Genomic DNA, 21181 nt, shown 5'->3' with positions numbered 1-21181 from the left:
GGGATATCAGAATTCCCATGCACCCCAGACATTGGTTCTGCTAATGATGAGGTTGTGACATATTTCTTAGGTGTGCTGAAATGAAGAACAGTTGAGAATTATTGCATAGTCAGCTAGGGGATTAGAGGTTGCTAATGTCCAGATTACGACCTGACAGTATACTTAATCTGAGTCCCATTTCCAAAAGCTGCACTCAAGGTCACAGTCACCTTCCAACTGTTTCAGTAATCCAATGATGGACAGGTCGTCTCACTTAGGGAAAAGTAAAACCAACACACATATAGACAATTTTCCTCATAAAAGAATGCATGAAGGGTTTACATAATAAGCCCCTAATAATATATTCCTTTCATGTGTTGCCAGCATACTTTTCCTGGGTCATTGGGTGAACACCTGAGCAGGGCTAGCCGAGGAAGGCAAAGATAACAACTTGGAGGAACCAAAGAGAAAGAAAACAAAATGAATATGTCATCTCCGTGGGGAGCCAAGATGTTCAAGAGATAAACTGCCAATCTGGGGGAAATAATTATGACAGTGCCCACCAGAAAAACAGCAAGAAGAAATAAGTACCATAAAGAAGAGACAGACACCATGACTGTTAGGGAAATAGGTAGCTCATTTAAGCACAGACAAGAGTGAGCCCTTGAGTTCAGAACCTTGTGTTATGCCACAGCTGCAAAACCAGGCTTTCACCCAGTATTATACAACCCTAGAAACCAAGTTAACAACTTCCCCCAAAGGATAAAATTACCTGTTGCTTAGTAAGGAACCCAAGACCATTAAACTATCCTCCATCAAGGTGATGATCTCTCCTGATTCAGTTCCTTTGAGAAGGAGCTCTCCCCTTCCCTTAAAGGCTGCAAAACTCAGGTTCTGGTTGGTCCAATTATCAATCACCTGAGTCAGCTTGGCTTCAATATCCTTCTCCTTAATGGCAGATATGCAAATATCCTTCAGAGGGAGATCAAAGAACATGTCATGACATTTCCAATTACAAATTAAGTGCCTTAGAAAATCATAGCATTTTCAAGCTTGAACCTAGAAGTCATTTCGTCATTTTATGGCCAAGGAAACCTTCTAACCATCTGACTACTAATTCTTTTATGGTACCATATACACGCAATAGCAGAGTTTAAATCTTCATGTTTCTTGATTACATTTTAATTGGAGTTTTTTGGCCAAAATGGAAAGAATAACAGCTGCTCTATCTCAGCAGGTTGTTATAGGAAACAAGGGAGAATATATGTGGAGAGTCCTTTGAACTCTTCAAAGTAGCATAGAATCATTTCTGTATTCCAGCCTGCTCTGGCCCTAATTGAATGTCTCATTTGCTTAAAAGTCATTTCTTTTTTTTTTTTTTCTCACAGGGTTTCCTGTTTTTCTGAGAGTCCTTGATATGAAAGTCTCATAAAGGAAAAGAAAAGTGACATATTTTCCCCACCATGCCTCTATTTGTTTTCATACCTAGAATCACAGATCTCAGAGATGGAAAGGAATTGAAAGGGGCAAGGTATTTCCACAAATAATTACAATACAAAATAGCATATAATAAATGTCCTCAGAGTGGTATGATGTGTTGGGAGTTCTGAAGAGGGAGAAAGGACTTCTTCCCGCAGTCAGGAGGGAAGGCCTCATTGAGGAGGGAGCATGTGAGACTGAGTGGGATTCCCGTGGGTTGTGGGGGCAGACACTCTACAGGGAGGGGAAAGAGTTCCTTTAGAGGTGGTGAGTCCCAGGACAGAAAGAATCCAGCTTGGCAAACGGCAGGACATGCAGAGCAGAGCAAACAGGACTTACTGGCATATACAGTGCTGAGAATCTGTTCTGGAGTACAAATAGTAACTGAACCCTAGAATTCCTTGGAATTACAAAAGGGCATTTTTCAAAGCACGGCTTATAAATGGCTATATTCTTCAGTATAAAACCTACTTATAAGAATGAGATGGACACCAAAGTTCTTTTTCAATTCTTCATTTCCTTCAATAGTATTGGAATGGCATTTATAAATAGGACAAAATTCTTTGAAATATATATTGCTGGTGTACATGTATTGTTAAGAAGGGGAGAAGCAGATGGAGAGCCTGGGTAGCTCAGCAGGTTAAACATCTGCCTTCACAGCCCAGGTCATGATCCCAGGGTCCTGGGATGAACTCCCGTGTTGGGCTCCCTGCTCTGCGGGGAACCTGCTTCTCCCTCTCCTTCTGCTGCTCCCCCTGCTTATTCTCTCTCTCTCATAAATAAATAATTTTTTTTAAAAAGAAGGGGGAAGAAAAGGCAGAAAACTCAAAATCATATATATGAGAGATTTCCAGTTACATGGTACAGTTCCTCACCTCCAAAAATATAAAATAACTGATAAAAGGCAAACAGAGAAAATAGAAAACATAGCCAGGCTTAAAAGCCAAACAAACATCTCCATGAACCAGAGTGGAAAAGATACACAGACCAGTAGATGGAGATGAAACCCAAGCCTGAGGGCTCTGGTAAGGTGCGGGGGAGGGGAGATGGCTCAGCAAGCCCTTGTAAACAGTTTGCATCGACATATCTTGTTACATCCCTGGGTCCAACAGAGAGGCAGACCCCTGGAAACTGCCCATCCTTTCAGTGAAAAAGGCCTATTTGCTTATATTAGAGCTTCTGCCTGAGGGGCAGGCATCTAATTTAATACACAACTTGGGGCTTCCCAAGATACTCTCCCAAGATGGAAGCTGGTGGGCACCACTGTTGCAGTGTCCGTCCACCTCATTGTAGGTCACCAATATCTCCCAGAAAGGAGCTTATGCACATTTCAGGCACCCTGGTTTTTGGTTTTGTTTTTTTGTTTTTGTTTTGTTTTGTTTTGTTTTTGTAGCTGCCACACAGGGGATCAGGATGATACCCTGATTCTGGTGGCAAATGAGATTTATGTTTGAGGTACCAAAGGACTAGAATAAATGGCGGGGGGGGGGGGGCAGTTCTTAACTAGTTACCCACCTCCCAGTGCTGAGCGCTGAGACATCAGAATGAAATGCCCAGTTTCTTACTGTGAAAGAGGCCTATTGCTTTTTCTTCACAGCTGTGGCCTGAGGAGCAGGGTCCTAATTAAACATGTATCCAAGGGTCAACTGTAATCCTCTCCAGAGACTTTGAAGGGTGAGTGTGATATTCGGACTCCTTATGCTGTGCTCCCGAATGCCGGCATCTCCAACAAAGGAGCCTGTGTAAAAAACTGGCACTCCACATTTGTGGCTGTCACCAAAAAGGCACATCCCTTGATAGCCTGACTGTGGTGACCAACAGGGCTTGTGTTCATGGGTTTAACAGAATGGTAGCAAGCAAAGAAATTTCTTAACTGGCTGTCATTCCCAGCTTCAGTGCAGAGAGGACAGACATAAATGTCCATCTCCTAGTATTCCCTTAAAAGAGGCATATTTGCATGCTTTAATAGTTGTTGCCTATGGACGTAGTTTCCAATCAGCCTAAGTCTAGGTGCTGACTGAGATCCTCCACTTTGGGACCTGATAGGTCTCATTACATCCTCAATAATGGAAAGCACCTAAAGACAAAGTAGACTACTGGGACAAACATAAAGGTCTGAGAGACAACCAAGAGCTAGGGCAGGCTTGAAGGATAAGGTTTATCTCCTCACAAGGCCACTCCTTCAGGGCAAGGAGAGGTTATTGTTTTACATGATGCATAAAAATCAACACAGAGAAAAGTAAAATGAAGAAACAGGAATATGATCCAAATAAAGCAAGTAATGTCCTCAAAAAAAAAAAAAACAAAAAACTTTGATGAAATAGAGATGAGTGGTTTACCAGATAAAGAACTCAAAATAATGGTCATAAAAATACCCACCAAGTTCACCAAGTTCAGGAGGACAATGTATGAACAAAGTGAGAATTCCAACAAAGAGAAAGAAAATATTTTAAAGGTACCAAGTAGAAGTCATGGAGCTAAAGAATACAATCACAGAACTGAAAAAGCGCAATAAAGGAGTTCAACAGCAGACTAGATGAAGCACAAGAAAGGATCATGAACTTGAAGACAGGGCCCAGAACTTACCCAATCAGAGCAAGAAGAAAAGAAGAAAGAAAAATAGTGAAGACAATTTAAGGGACTTATAGATCTTGTGGGCCAACATTCACATTATAGGAATTTCAGGAGGACAAGAGGGCAGAAAATGTATTTGAAAAAATAATGGCTGAAAACTAGATCTCAGAAGCCCAGAGAATTTCAAAACAGATGAACCCAAGAGACCTACACCAAGACACAAAAATGAAAGTGTTAAAAGTTAAAAACAAAGAGAAAATCATAAAAGTAGCAAGAGAAAAACAACTTGTTAAGTAGGAAACTCCCACAAGACCAACATCAGATTTTTCAGCAGAAACTTTGCACACCAGAAGACAGGAGCACAATATATTCAAAGTGATGACAGGAAAAAAATTATCAAAGAATACCCTACCTGGAAAAGTTGTCCTTCAGAATCAAAGGAAAGCTAAAGAGTTTTCCAGAGAAACCCAAACTTAAGGAGTTCATTACCACTAGATGAACATTACAAGAAATGTTAAAGGTACTTCTTTAGGCTAAAATGAAACAGTGTTAATTAGTAACAGGAAATATATGAAAGTGTGGATCTCACTGGTAAAGGTAAATATATAGTAAAATTCAGAATAGCCTAATGTTTTAAAGGTGGTAAGTTAACTTACTTAAAAAGCCAATATGAAGTTTAAAGGACTAATGTAGTAAAACTAACTATAACTACAATATTTGTCAGTGGAGACACAGATTTAAAAAATGTAAACTGTGGTATCAAAAACAAAATGTAGTGGTGGGGGAGTAAAACTGTAGAGCTTTAGAATACATTCAAGCTTCAGTTATCAACTAAAAACAAACTGTTATAAATATGTTGTTGTATATAAGCCTCATGGCAACCACAAAGAAAAAACCTATAGTAGATACACAAAAGATAAAGCATACCACTACAGATATACAAATAACAAAAGAAGAGAGGGAGAGAAGACAAGAACAAAGGAATTACAAAAGAGCCAGAAAATGAATAACAAAATGTCAATAGGCACATACTATTAACAATAATAGTTCTGAGGAATTCACCAGCAATGCAATACAGAAATAAACCGATTTTTTTTTTAATGAGATCTAGTTAAGGGACAAGGAGGATAGATTGAGGACCTCCCAAACTAACATATTTCAAGTAAATCATCTTATCTCTTTGAGTTACTATATAATTTTGCAAAACCAAAGGATGTTCAGGGCCACTCCAAATTTTGAGGGTACATTATATAGAGCAATTAGTATACCCTTAAATAAAATGTCCATTTGCATAATTTTCAGAAAAATAAGAGATGTTCTTTAATGAACCAGTAATAAGATCTTATAAGCTTATGTACCTCTATGTCATCCTTATGTTTAAGTAGTGGTGCTTCCATAATATTTTTAAGACAAAAAGAATCAGATTCCACATCAAATGGGGTTCCAGTTAACTCAGAGATTCGGTCCCAGTGTCTCTGTTTCATTGCCTTATTGGTCATCATTTCCAGCAGAGGACATGACTCACTAAAATCATCAATTCTTTTTTTCAGATCCAAGAAAGCCTGCCAATCTTTAAGTCCTTTAGGGAGTTTACGGCACCTTTTAGAAAAAAAAAAATCACATCACTACACATTTCTTTGAAGCATTATGTGTATACAGCTATATATCAGAAGATAAATGTATCTGTAAAGTACCTACAGCTCCTATGAAGATAGGCACATAAAAAGGTAAGCTTAATTCAATTCAAACTCACCTGTTTTGAAATTCCTGCAATTCTGCATTAATGTTTTCAATGTCTACATCTCCCCAAAGTACTTCATAATAGCCACTAATATTGTTCATTACAGTATCATATAATCCATACAGCTTCTGCAGCAAGTTGAGCTCTTTTCTGGGAAACCAAATAACTAAGTTATTACATAATGTATATCTTAAAAATAAATGTCATTATTGGATAGGCAGAATTCATCCAATCAAACATTTCATACATGACACTTATAAACACCAACATGCAAATAACTCTGTCAGTTTCCAAACAAAAGTTTTATTAAAGCCTCATCAATGAGGTCAAGTTTATAGCTTTCAAACATTCCAAGTCATACTATGACTTCACATTAACAAATGGTGTGATTATTATTATGGTTCCAAACACTGCAAACAATGTGACCAGAACCTGATAATAAGACCAAAGCTCAGGCTAAGGTTTTGATTGTCTTTCTTCCAAATGCAAGCTGGTTTTTTATGAGAACATCTGCCTTTAGGAAAGTGACTTATACATCACTTTCCTACTGAAAGCTTTCCCTTATGTACCCAAATGGAATTATATACATAACAAGAATAAGAGGAGTGATTATAGATCCAAGCAAAGAAAAAGTCCTTTATTGTGTCAAACATCAAAAATTGAACACTCAACAGAGTTTGTGGATACTCCCAAGAATTCCTCAGTCCTTAGCAGACCATGAATGTCCCTGAGACACAATTTTTTAGGTTAGTTTTTTAGGTTATTTTTTGAGTGGTTCTATTTTTAAGGATTAATATTCACAATTTTATTACTTATTATAAATAATCCAAAGACCAAAGGCAAGGTTTCCTTATGTTTTTAACATGGTAAAATTCATTCTATCTTGCAATTATAGAAAGGGCACATCAGACCCTTTTATAAATCTAAAACACATTCTGGAATCTTGGTTATCTTATTTTTCCAGTTATTGCTCCATTTTGCTGATCATTTTGGGAACTATTTCATTATTAATCACAGAGTATTTCTAGCTATGCTAAAAATGACTAAAATAATACAAAAAGTATGACAAGATCTCCCATAAGGAAGGGACAACAATCATCCTTCAAGTTTCATACTGTGACACCCAAAGCATTGCATTATCTTTTTTTTTTTAAGATTTATTTATTTATTTATTTTTTTTTTTTTTTTTTTTTTTTTTTTTTTTTAGTTTATGTTTTCTATTTATTTATTTTTTTTTCAGCGTAACAGTATTCATTCTTTTTGCACAACACCCAGTGCTCCATGCAAAACGTGCCCTCCCCATCACCCACCACCTGTTCCCCCAACCTCCCACCCCTGACCCTTCAAAACCCTCAGGTTGTTTTTCAGAGTCCATAGTCTCTTATGGTTCGCCTCCCCTCCCCAATGTCCATCATCAAGACAGCATGGTACTGGCACAAAAACAGACACATAGACCAGTGGAACAGAATAGAGAGCCCAGAAATCGACCCTCAACTCTATGGTCAACTCATCTTTGACAAAGCAGGAAAGAATGTCCAATGGAAAAAAGACAGCCTCTTCAATAAATGGTGCTGGGAAAATTGGACAGCCACATGCAGAAAAATGAAATTGGACCACTTCCTTACACCACACACGAAAATAGACTCCAAATGGATGAAGGACCTCAATGTGAGAAAGGAATCCATCAAAATCCTTGAGGAGAATGCAGGCAGCAACCTCTTCGACCTCAGCCGCAGCAACATCTTCCTAGGAACAACGGCAAAGGCAAGGGAAGCAAGGGCGAAAATGAACTATTGGGATTTCATCAAGATCAAAAGCTTTTGCACAGCAAAGGAAACAGTTAACAAAACCAAAAGACAGCTGACAGAATGGGAGAAGATATTTGCAAACGACATATCAGATAAAGGGCTAGTATCCAAAATCTATAAGGAACTTAGCAAACTCAACACCCAAAGAACAAACAATCCAATCAAGAAATGGGCAGAGGACATGAACAGACATTTCTGCAAAGAAGACATCCAGATGGCCAACAGACACATGAAAAAGTGCTCCACGTCACTCGGCATCAGGGAAATACAAATCAAAACCACAATGAGATATCACCTCACACCAGTCAGAATGGCTAAAATTAACAAGTCAGGAAATGACAGATGCTGGCGAGGATGTGGAGAAAGGGGAACCCTCCTCCACTGTTGGTGGGAATGCAAGCTGGTGCAACCACTCTGGAAAACAGCATGGAGGTTCCTCAAAATGTTGAAAATAGAACTACCCTATGACCCAGCAATTGCACTACTGGGTATTTACCCTAAAGATACAAACATAGTGATCCGAAGGGGCACGTGTACCCGAATGTTTATAGCAGCAATGTCTACAATAGCCAGACTATGGAAAGAACCTAGATGTCCATCAACAGATGAATGGATCAAGAAGATGTGGTATATATACACAATGGAATACTATGCAGCCATCAAAAGAAATGAAATCTTGCCATTTGCGACGACGTGGATGGAACTAGAGCGTATCATGCTTAGTGAAATAAGTCAATCGGAGAAAGACAACTATCATATGATCTCCCTGATATGAGGACATGGAGAAGCAACATGGGGGGGTAGGGGGATAGGAGAAGAATAAATGAAACAAGATGGGATTGGGAGGGAGACAAACCATAAATGACTCTTAATCTCACAAAACAAACTGGGGGTTGCTGGGGGGAGGTGGGATTGGGAGAGGGGGAGGGGGTTATTTATTTATTTTGAGAGAGATAGAAAGAGAGAGAGAGAGAGAGTGGGGATGGGCAGAGGGAAAGGGAGAGATAGAATCCCAAGCAGACTCCATGTTGAGCACAAGCCCAATGTGGGACCAATCCCATGACCCAGAGATCATGACCTGAACCTACACCAAGTGTCAGATGCTCAACCAACTAAGCCATCCAGGCACCCCTCATTGCATCATCTTTTAAGAAAGTATCAAAAAAGAACACCAGACAGACATCAACCATCTTTGTGTTCTTTTAATTTTTGGTTAGCTCTCACTTAATACAGTTAAGCATTCAGAATTGTTCTTTGTTTTTTTTTTTAAACCTAAAACAGCAAAGAGAAAACAACTGATAAGAAAGGTGCTCCCCAAGTATTAAAGAGAAAGACACAGAGCAGCACTCTAGATTCTAACTGTAATAGTGAAACTGTGTAGGGAGATCTCAGACTGTGGGTCTTTAGACGATGATTACCTCGATGAATTTTACTCAGATCAGCCCCTTATGAGTGAACAATATATTTCAATAAGGTCAAGAGCTTCATCATGAAGTGTTTTACAAGAACCTAGACCATCCCATTTTGTGAAAAGGATAAATGATTGTTCTTTCATTACTTGTGATGTTTGCATAGATTTTACTGGGGACTTCCCCTAAGTGGACGAATGCTGAAGGCAAATGTATAGTCAAAGGAGACAGATGATGCAGAAATGAAGAAATTCATTGACTTAATGATTCAAATCTACAAATAAAGATTTTGGCATTTATAATGTAAGAAAGATAGTGACCCCCCCTTCAACAAAATTATGAGTGTCTGAGTTTTCAACAATTTGGGGTTTTAACAATCCAAATGCAAGAAAAATCAGAAGTCATAATAAGCTGGAAGCTGTGAGAGATGGATTTGAAACCAAAAATCAGAGTTTACAGACTGAGTATGATTCACGTTCGTGCATGACAGCTGATGAGCAGTTGGTTGTGTCACCAGGGAGACCCCATAACCTGACCGTCACCACCCACCTGCTTCTACGTACTCATTTTTCTCTTACATTTTTCCTTAAGCTCTTCTTTCCAGCTTCCCTTTTCACTTGGGCAAAGGAAACCTGAAACCACCCCTTAGGTGATGGCCACTGCCCTGACAAGACCTCCCACCTGACCTGACCACCCAGACCCTCTGAGCCAAACCTCTGACTGACACCTGCGCAGATGGACCATGGAGGGGACCTCTGGAAAGATCTCCAATCACCTTTACCTCACTATAACACTAAAGTTCAGCCTAAAGAGGGCATAGCCTCATTTGCATAACATACAATGTGTGATTAGGCATGTTTCCTTAAGGCGCATGTGTGACCTTATGCCCACCTCTATGTTAAACATTCATCCTAACCCTAAACAAAGAGAACCCATTCACCATTTCTTGGGGGAGCCATGACTTTGGAAGCCATCGCCTATGATTTCCTTATTTGCAGCAAATCAAATTTTCTTTGTGCAACAACTCATTTTTGGTACAGTTTCTGACTCACCAAAGAGTCAACTCACGTTGGTTGGGCTCCAGTCGCATTCTGAAATCAGTCTCCATTTTGTGTGTGTATCTTCAAACCAGGGTGTTATGGAGTAAAAGTGTGGGTTTTCTCTGCTTAAATTTTTATTACATTTTCTAACAAAAGTGCGTTTCACTATTCCTTTATTCTTACTTTCACAAATTATTCATAAATTACTTAAAAATATAAAAAAATTTAAAGGGTCCATTAGTCCAGATGGTAAATGAAGATTATTGTTTTTCCTGGAATACTGCCAGGTAAAATAAAATAGAGTCTCAGAATGAATGTGCAAAAGAGTTAACTAGAGAATTTATAAAAATGCAAGACCCAATCCCTGAGATTTTGATTCAGCAAATCAGGGCAAGCAACAGATACCTGCAGTTCTAATGCAACTGGTCATCAGGTTAAGCTTAGTGAATGACTGCTTTGGAAAAAGAATACAAACTATGTACCCTAAAGTAGGCTGAGGCATTAATTTATGGTTGGATGATTTCTTGTCTCCCTTGCAAAGACGTGTTATGACTTTGAAAGAAGTCAACATTAAAGTTCTTTTCTAAAACCATAATACTAATAAGCAAAAAACCACTGTTTTAATTCCAACCTTGAGGAAAGTTACATAAAATTCCAATAAAATATTGTTGCTTAAATCCTAGATCTATGTATTGTTTAAAATCAATGAAGTTCCTTGGCCTTCAACCCTGATGAATTTCTATGTCTACCCAACAGAAAAGAGCACTTAGCATAAAAGTAAGAAGAGCTGGAAAGCCAGGGATGACTATTCCTCTAAAAAAACAATATATTTTATTTGCGTGCTTCTGCACAATAATAGACACTGTTTAAAAATATCCAAGATGACGAAGTAAAGCACAGGCTAAATATAGGTCAAAAACACTGGGATTTTTGCAATGTACTTTCCATTCCCCAAGAATGTTTGTTTTATATGTGACAACTATGGGTCCGGTGGGTCAGCAATAGCCAGGAATAAGGGAAATATTTAGGATTGTTCTAAGAGAGGCTCTTCTCTGCATGATAAAGGATTTAATGATGACATGATCCTTCTAATGGACAGTGTTTCATTATTTGCATGTAATATTTGCCCAGTTTCTACACTTACCTAGTTTTGTGTAAAACCTCATAATCAGTCACAGGCAATCCAAAAAGTTGTTCACCAGATGAATATGTAACAAACTTCCTCCACAGATCATCAAAATTGGCCTGTAAAAACATTTTTTAAGTTGTAGTAAAATAAAATTAATTCAGGCCCCATTAAAGTAGAATTTATTTTAATTGGAATAAAAGCTACACTGAGTTTTATTTAATAATATCTATGAAACAAAGTTTTGTGAAGAAATTTATACTGGTACCAAGCAATCAGAAGAAAAGTTGAGCACTTAGGAAAATTAACTTTCAAACACTCTAAAAGCATCCATTTTACATAAAATTTTTTCTTTAATAAATTCTGTGGTCCCCAGAAGACCTATACTTCAGGTTCCCATAAATATGTCTGAAAGTAATAAAACTGCATTTTAAAAAATCTGTAAGTCAGGCTTTTTCACTAATTTAGACCTGTCTTCTCTTCTACAGGGTTCAAATGAGTGAGTATAATCCTTTCCATCCTGTCTTCCCTCTAAGCAATAAAGAGTCTATAAAATGAAGGATTCCCTTTTAACACCATTTGAGAGAATTCTAACAATCTGAATCAGCAAAATGAATGCCCATGCCCATTGAATTGGAAGTGGGATCTCCTATACTTAGAATGTTAAGCATGGAGTGTGTTTAAAGCACAAAAGCAAATAGAAATAATCCACATGTGACAAGGTATGTGTTGCTCTAAGTAAGGGTATAACGCATCAGTGAGGGCCGTAAATTTCCAGCCCTGGAGAACATCTGGCATCAGACCTCACCACATTCAGTGAATCCGATCTGACAGCTACTGTTAGCATATTTTAGAGGACCCAACTCAGGAAGGGGGGAAGACCCTAGGGGAACTCCAATCAACTCTTCCTTTCTAGAAAGTAAGAGCCGTGTTTTGCACTTTTTCTATTAGTTGCTGGTTAGCATAATGGTCACTCAATAAAGTTACTGACTAACGTAGCCATGGAACCATGTGAACACTAGAAAAAGAGAAACAAGAATGTGAAACTTAGCATACTTTAAAATAATGACACTTAAAATCTTGTTTATGTGGTGAAGACTATTGATGGATGCCAGTCACTCACCCCTTTTCCATTCAGGCCCCAAATAGTATAAAAAGACCTATTGGCACCAGCCAAATGGGGAACAAAATATCAGCTTTGTCAGCAGGCCAACCCAGTGCCCAATAATTCCGGAGATCAGAGTAAAGTTGCATCAGGGAACACCACTGCACCCTGAGGCCCAATGTGAGGCTTCCTGCTTCTTTCCACGATCTAGATCTTGGCATCTGCTTTTTTGGGGCGGTAGGAAGTTGAGGGGGCCCCTGCTTTTGAGAAGAGTTGGGTCACATACCCAGCCAGATGCATGGAGAACAGCCTACTATGTGCACACCCCCAAGCATAGGTAGAACAGAAGGAGCAAGACAGCAAGAGATGGGCCCTACAATGTCTTTTCAATGAAGTAGCCACACACCCCCAGTGAAAAGGTAGCATTATTACAGTCCCAGTCACTGACCAATGAATTGGTAATCCCTGAGGGAAAGGCAAGGAGGTGGATCCACCTTCAAAATATACCCAGGCTCCAACCACTTCTCATCAACTCCAATGCCACCAGTCTGGTCCAAGATACTGTCACCTTCCTCTGGATTATTGCAATAGCCTCCTAGTTACTCTCTCTGCTTCCACCCTTGACGGTCAATAATCTACTCTCAACAGTGTAGCCAGGGCAATCCACTGAGAGCGTGAGTAAGATGAGGTCATATTTGCACTCACTCAGGGCCTTTGCACTTGCTCTCCCCCCTGTTTGGATAGCAGCTCTTCCAGGTGCCTGCCTGGCTCCTTCCCTCATTTCTCTAGGTCTCTCTCAAATGTCAGCTTTTCAAGGTGGCCGTCTCTGGAGATACAGTGTTAAAGTTCACTTCCACGTTACATACACAGAGCCCAGCACATTATGCCCCGTCTCTGCTATTTTTTCCCTTGGCACTTATCACCATCCAACATTACTATCTAGTTTCATTCTTCACCTTGTTTTCATTGCTGAGGGGCTCTGCTTGGCTCAGCTGGCAGCTACCAGGTGAGCACATTTGTCTTGGTCTTGGCTCCTCCAGAGAGGCAGGCCTTTCCCTGGGACTCAGGAGACTTCAGGCAGCAAAGGATCAGAGCCTCCTCCAGGGTCCAGCAAAAAGGGACCAAAAGTGACCACTATTGTCCTAGGACAAAAGAACCACAGCAATAACAAGGGACTAGACTTTTTGTCTCAGGACACCATATTCAAGTGGAAGGCTTATGCCTGCTGCCTCCCATGAAAACCCTGGCTGGCACAGACAACCTGCCTTATAAAAATCCACCAGGGTTCCTGGGCTAGACCTACCCAGCCCATGGAACCAGGCAGCACAGACAGTGGGCTCTGTGACAGCTGATTTCCTTACGTGGCACAAGATTATTCCTCTAGGGTCTAGGCTACAAATCCTGGTTGATCCAGTGATCCTAGAAGGACCCTTTTTTATCTGGGTCTGGATTCCCTTATTTATTTATTTATTTATTTATTTATTTATTTATTTATTTGAGAGAGAGAATGAGAGACTGCAAGTGGGGAGAGAGGGAGGGAGAGGAAGAAGCAGAATCCCCGCAGAAGAGGGAGCCCGATGTGGGGCTAGATCCCAGGACTCATGAACTGAGCCAAAGGCAGACCAACTGAGCCACCCAGGTGCCCTTGGGTCTGGATATTCCATTTAAATCACTCGAATCAAGGGAGATACTTGAAAGTTAGATACCATGTGAGAAATTCCACTCGACTGAACCCTTCTGAGAAAAGCATGCATGGAACCAGTCTGAAACATCTAAGGAACATGCACATAAAGCATCGAGCCCAGATTACTGAATCTACTCTTCTTTTTATTTGCTTTGAGGTGAAAAAACCCAATGGTAAAGTAATAGGAAGTCATCTCTGACATAGGTAAAAGGATATTAAGAAATACCCACCCAGCACGTGGCAAAACTAAGTTAGCTACAGAAAGCCTTCATATGGCTTGATTTGCTGCAAAGTGTGGTATTCCTAGTAAAGAAGAAAACACTGGATTTTGGACAACATCTTTGTATCTCCTGGTAGCTCAACCATGGAAGCTATCAGAGTACAAAGGCAGGCAGAAACTGGGGCCTGGTGAAGAAAAAAGTGACATCTAAAAGGGGGCACAGAACAGAGAAATGGGTGTCTTATTGTTACTTTAAAAAGGAAAGACACACAGCTTTTATTTATTTTATTTTTTTAAATGTTGATTGGGAAGACTTAGTGAAGAGTAAGAGGTTAAGAGGAAAGGAGAGAAAAGGGTCAGGCTAAGAAGGAACAAGAGAGAGTCTAGAGTCCCCAGGGACAGGAAGGGCAACACATCTCTCTGAAATTTACTGCACACACACACACCATAAATCATCTCTGTAAATTGGGAGACAAGGTCTCTGTCCAAACTAATCTCAAAACTACTCTTCCCACACTCATACTTCAGTAAATCACTCTACTTTCTTCTGTTTTCCCAAGCTGGAAATCTCCCCTCTTCCCCTCAGCCCGGGCTCCAGACCTAGCACGTTGGTCTTGTTAATAAACTCATGATCCATCCAGTTTTCCTCATTGCAAGTGCATTTGGTTGGTCTCAATCTTTACAATTTCTTACTTGCATGACTGAAGCTGCCACAAGTCTAACCATCCTCCTTCCATAGCATTCTCTACACTAATGCCAGAGAAATCTTTTCAACACACAGCTGTTTTAAAAATCCAAATCTCAGGGAGCCTGGGTGGCTCAGTGGGTTAAAGCCTCTGCCTTCGGCCCAGGTCATGGTCCCAGGGTCCTGGGATCGAGCCCCGCATCGGGTTCTCTGCTCAGCGGGGAGCCTGCTTCCTCCTCTCTCTCTGCCTGCCTTTCTGCCTACTTGTGATCTGTCTGTCAAATAAATAAATAAAATCTTTAAAAAAAAATCCAAATCTCAACAGGCCATTCCTTGCTTAGAGCCCTCCAGCCCCCAGAATGGGCTAGGAACCCCTTATCAGAGCCTACAAAGCCCTCTCATTAGTGATTTCCACCCTCTCAGGTGTCCCATCCCTCATCCCTATCCTCTCTGCCCACTCTACCCCACATTTCACGCCTTCATCTCCCTAAATCCCCCTGCTTAACTCCTCATTTATGGGCCTTTGTAGGAAGTATAAATTCTGTCTAACTTGTTTTTCTTCCTTCTTCCCCTGGCTAACTCTAAATAGTCCTTCAAGATGCAGCTCAGATGGCTCCTCTTCCAGGAAGCCTTCTCTGGCTGCCCCAGCTCCTATTTTGGTTGGTAGTTCCCTACATCTGTTTCCATAACACTAGTTCTCACACCTAGATCATAGGGCTCACCACACAGTTTTGCACTTACTATCTATCTAGCTCTCTGTTCCCTACCAGATTTTAGCAGCGTAGAGGGAAGAACCTTGCCTTAATCACTTTTCTATTGACCAGGACACACAGTAGGCATCTGATAAATATTTTTTAATGACTACAAATGCACGCAGGACAGAGAACATAAACAGAACATGAACATATAGTATGGCCACTACAGAAAACAGGATAGAGAACAGACACAAATAATACAACTGCCTGATCCTCCTAGGGGCTAGCTTACATAGGAATCCATGAATCTGCAAAACAACGACCCAAAGGGGTGTGTGATTTTTCTCTAGATGTGCTCAGCAATCTGAGCATAGAAAAAGAGGGTGAAAGGGTGAATCCAATGAGTATTATAGAGTCCAGGGTAAGGCAAATGAGCTAGGAAGTTTAAAGTCAAGGATACAAAAGGAATGGATACTGAGAGAACACAGGGAAACCATTTATCAATATTTTAAATCTTATTCTGATACATTTTATTATTCTATGAATTTTTACCATTTGCATACAAATGAGATGCTTGGAACCAAAATAAGGTATACACGTAAGTTCAAAATCAAAGTCTTATTCTTTAAAAATACGGGGAGAGATTCTGTGGAGAACAACACAAAGGGATACAAGAAAAGGAATCAATCACATTATTTTGCAGATTAAAATCTGTATGCCCTTTAAACACTAAATTTTCCACTGTAAGGTAGAACACATAAATTTTTCCCAAAAATTACTTTAAAGAATAACAACACATGGTTGACATACAAAAAATGAGTTTCACCTGAAATATCTGTAGCCTGTTACTAGCTTCTTGGGGTGGAATATTTGGAACCATGGGTCCTTCCTGTAATGAATAATATAATCTCCATTTAAATTCTTAAACACATATATTTATCAATTTTTTGAGTTTATTATTTCTTTTTAAATAAACATTATTTTTAATTGAAAGATCTAATTTTGTCCCATATATGAAGCTTTCATTTAATTTCTGTAACAGCTTTATTGAGATATAGCTCACATATTATACAATCTCTCATTTAAAATGGACGATTTAATGGCTTTTAGTAAATTCACAGAGTTGTGTAACCATGACCACAATCAATTTTAGAACATTTGCATCACTCCAACTTCCATTCATTTTTTAAAGGACCATGACATCGCCAATAAAAAATGTGCCAGAATTACATCTTGTAGGACGCCTGCACCACTAGAGTTTGGTTTCATTTCACTTATGATTGTAAGTAATGATGCTGTGTTTGTGCATTAGAATAACTGATACAGAGTTCTGAAAACAGCCTCCTTCCACTGACTGTTCAGCCCAATATGGAAATAGAGGAGCATGTAGGTTGAATACTTGGATGAAGCAAATGCAGTCTCTGGTGGCCATCATCCAGAACCCAGTTGCAAAAGGGACCCCAGATGGTCTGTACAATCCTGAATATATGAATATGCTAAAGAATAGACCAGATTCGCAGGATAATGGAGTGATAAGGCCATAAAATGTTGACAAATCCAACTAAAAAAGGTAAGTTTAGTACACGCAAAAAGAAGTATTTTATGTGATTATTATTAAGGGCTTAACATGTCTTATGAATCCAGACCCACTGTGACCATGAAAAGAAAGTAGCATATGTTAGGGGAATACATCCAGCTTCTGAGTTTAACTTCAAAGGGGAGGATCACCGTCAGTCATGTGACCAGGCTGAATAGTCTGCGGAACTGACCAGGTGTGACATTGATTATTCATACTCAGTGACACTTTTGGTTCTCTAAGAGTTAGTGAAAAAAAGATCTATTGCATAATACCCTGGTATTTAGGTTTTTATAATTTCTTATAGCCTTCCAACAACTGTATTACATTCTCAACAATGAGCATTCTGTCCTGAGAAAGAAAGCATAAGACCAAACCTCTTGTTCCTTCCACAATCTCAAAAGCTGTTGCTCATTTTAACAGTTAAATCTTCTTCCTTCCTCTATAAAATAAGTTTAAAGGATCAGCTGTCCCTCCCTTTTTTTTCCTGATTGCTCCAAATATTAAATCCAGCCTCTTATATACAATGTGCAAATCGCAGTGAATTTTTCAAGATTCATCACTGTCATCCCATATAAATATGCCACAGAACATTTTATCACACAGCATGCAAATACTTAGATTACCGTCTCGTATGATTCTGCGAAGTTCATTACATCCTCACGAAAAACTTCCACAGCCTCAAGAAGACTACTTTTAAACTTTGGCTGCACTTGAACTAGTTCATCTTGCACAGAAACCTGGAGTAAAAAAGAATACCCAAAGTGAGATGGATTCAAGTGAAAGTGTATCTAAATGAAAACTCTAATTCTTTCCCGGCAGGTTTGTTATCCTGCAGAGTTCCAGTATGAACAAGGGTGTCTCTGCAATGCTGCTTAAAAAAAAAACAACAAAAAACCAAGAAACAAAAAAACAAAGGGAAATAAAGAACCCAAATGCACCAAAAGGAGACACAAAACATTCTAATTCATGACCCAAGAGGCAAAGCCATCTTCTGTAACTGCAGTTAGGGAGCTCAGGCCATCACTATGGCCAGGGAAACAGTTACTGCTATAGGCCCCAATCTGGGTCACATGCCGTCTCTGAGGCCAGAGGAAGGTTTGGGATTAGTAATCTCTAGTAGGTTCACATGGCTGGAAGAGTCACCTAAAAGAAATAATATTACTCTGGGTATTAAAAAAAAAAATTGTGAATGCCTTCCATGACCATCTTCCAAGCTTCTGCTTAAACCTTCAGTCATAATAGCTAGCACTTAATGAATAATTCCTATCCACCAGGTTTTTCATCTATATTAACTCACTTAATCCTCAGGACAACCCTGTGTGGCAAATGCTGATACTATACCTGTTTTACAGGTGAGAAAACTGAGGCACAGAGACACTAAGGAACTTCCCCAAAGTCCCAGCATCAGCATGAGGCAAGGTCAAGTTTCAAAACCTAGCTGTTTGGTTCCAGGGCCCCCGCTCTTAACTGTTCTCAACAATAGCATCTGTCTAGGTTGGAACATAGGCTACTTTCAGATTAATTGTGATTATAGTAAAGGATGGGCCAATAGGTTTAACATCATAATCAAAGAGATAGAACAACACAAATGGAGCACTGGGTGGCTCAGTTGGTTAAGTGGCTGCCTTCGGCTCAGGTCCCAGTCCCAGGGTCCTGGGATCGAGCCTGCTTCTCCCTCTGCTTCGGTCTCTCTCTCTCTGTTTCTCATGAATAAATAAATAAAATCTTAAAAAAAAACCAAAACAACCACCTGAGTGAATCTTTTCCCACCAAACAATAACAGAAGGTTGGGTTTCACTAAATCTCAACAGAGGGTTCTTCATTTCCTTCCCAAGATGCACTTTTCTAACTAAACCAGCAATTGTTTTTTAAAATAAATGATTACTCAATATCGAGCATGAATGGAAATAAACATAGCATGAAAAAAACATCTTATACACACTACCTCAAGGGAGCCTCATAACCACATATTTTAAAAAATTCCTAATGTATTCCTAAATGAGCACATGAAGAAATTGAGAAACAAAGGTTATTAATTTGCATAAAATCACCCAATTGGCTGGTGGCAGAGCTGGGATTACAAGTTATGATCCCAATTTCAGCTCAGGGTCCTTGCTAGTCTGTCTTGCTTCAATCTCAGTGACAAGTCCCTCCATAAACAAAAAGTTTTAAGTCAATACTTAATTAATATTCAATAAAATTTTTCACTATAGTTAAAGAATCTGGATCTTCCCTTGGAGTTCATTTTTAATGTTTAACTGAATAAATATTTACCAACTTCAAAAATGCTGAGGGAAATTCATAGCTAAAAATTACTGCATGAAAAGAGGAAAAAATGTCAAATTAGGTAACCTAACCATCCACCTTAACAAACCAGGCAAAGAACAAATTGAATCCAAAACAAGCAGAAGAATAGAACAAAAACTACATCCCAGACAAATGATACAGAGTATAGGAAAACAATAGAGAAAATCAACAAACTAAAAATTTCTTTTTTGAAAAGATAAGCAGAATTTACAAACCTTTACCTAGACTAACCAAGAATAAAAGAAAAAGGATTCAAACTACTAAAATTAAGAATGAAATAGGAAATATCACCACCTACTTTACAGAAGTAGATGGAATTATAAGGATTCAATCAATAGAGAGAACAGGGATCCTATGGGGTAAGAGAAAATATTTGCAAATCATATGTATGATATGGTTTTACTATCCAGAATATATAAAGAACAACTATAACTCAACAAAAACAAAAGCAAAAACCACAAATAACTCTATTTTAAAGTAGACAAAGGACTTGAATACACTTTTTCCCAAGGAAAATATACAAATGCTTTTTATAAGCATATAAAAAGATGCTTAACATCATGTAACATAAGGGAAATGCAAGTCAAAACCACAATAATGTGTCCCCCTCCAATGAGGATGCCCACTATCAAGGAAACAGAAAATAACAAGTGTTGGCAAGGATATGGAGAACTTGAAACCTTTTTGCACTGTTGGTGGGAATGTAAAATGGTGTAGCTGCTATGGAAAGGAGTATAGTGGATCTCAGAAAGTTAAAAATGATACTATATGATACAACAATTCTATTCCTGGGTACATATCCAAAAGAACTAAAAGTGGGATCTCAAAGAGATATCTGCACTTTACAATAGCCAATATCTGCATTCTTCCCAATAGCCAAAAGATGGAAGAGACCCAAGTGTCCACTGATAGACGAATGAATAAACAAAATGTGGCTTATCCATGTAATGGAATATCAGTCAGTCTTGAAAAGGAAAAAAGCTCACCTACTACAGCATGGATGAAATTTGAGGACATTATGCTAACTAAAATAAGCCAGTCACAAGAAGATGAATATTGTATGATTCTACTTATATGAGGTACCAAAAATAGTCAAATTTATAGAGGCAGAAAGCAGAATGGCAGTTGCCAGGGAGTGGGGAAAGAGAGAAATAGGGAGTTATTTCACGGACATAGAGTTTCAGATTTTGCAAGATTAAAAATTTCTGGAGACTGGTTGCACAACAATGTGAATAACACTACTGAACTGTACATTTAAAAATAGTTAAGATGAGAGGTGCCTGAATGGTGCTGTCAGTTAAGCACCTGACTCCTAATTTTGGTTCAGGTTATGATCTCTGGGTCCTGAGATGGAGCCCTGCGCCCGGCTCCATGCTCTTAAGCTCTGCTTAAGTCTCTCTCTCCCTCTCCTTATATCCTCTCCCCCTGCTCACCTGTGCACACACTCTCTTTCTAAAAAAATAAATCTTTTTAAAAATAGTTAAAAAGACAAACACTATGTGTGTTTTACCATAATTAAAAAAAAAAACAAACACAAAGTTACAATAATCAAGCCAGTAAGTTCCTGGCATAGGGATAGACATATGAATCAACAGAATAGAATTGAGAGGCAAAAAATAACTCCCTGCATTCATGGTCAATTGATTTTCGATAAGGGAGCAAAACAGTTCGTTGGTGAATGGACGGTTTTTTCCACAAATGGTGCTGAGACAATTGGATATCCACATGCCTTTTTTGGATTAAATTGGAC

The 21181-nt window shown here is 39.0% G+C and overlaps 1 protein-coding gene across 1 annotated transcript in view; it reads right to left on the bottom strand.

The window, feature by feature from the left end:
- Nucleotides 1–21181, bottom strand: part of DNAH8 (dynein axonemal heavy chain 8) — a 348142-nt gene that overhangs the window by 202735 nt on the left and 124226 nt on the right. The window contains exons 27-32 of the mRNA XM_046005485.1: nt 17748–17861; nt 16372–16434; nt 11175–11275; nt 5786–5923; nt 5391–5631; nt 752–951 (exon numbers count right to left, since the gene is read on the bottom strand). Coding sequence (XP_045861441.1) covers nt 752–951; nt 5391–5631; nt 5786–5923; nt 11175–11275; nt 16372–16434; nt 17748–17861 — 857 coding nt within the window. The remainder of the gene's footprint in view (nt 1–751; nt 952–5390; nt 5632–5785; nt 5924–11174; nt 11276–16371; nt 16435–17747; nt 17862–21181) is intronic.

The sequence above is a fragment of the Meles meles genome, chromosome 5 (assembly GCF_922984935.1).
Source record: "Meles meles chromosome 5, mMelMel3.1 paternal haplotype, whole genome shotgun sequence".
In the NCBI taxonomy this organism is placed as follows: Eukaryota; Metazoa; Chordata; class Mammalia; order Carnivora; family Mustelidae; genus Meles; species Meles meles.
The sequence above is the reverse complement of the archived record's forward strand: the minus strand, read 5'-3'. Positions and strand labels throughout refer to the sequence as shown.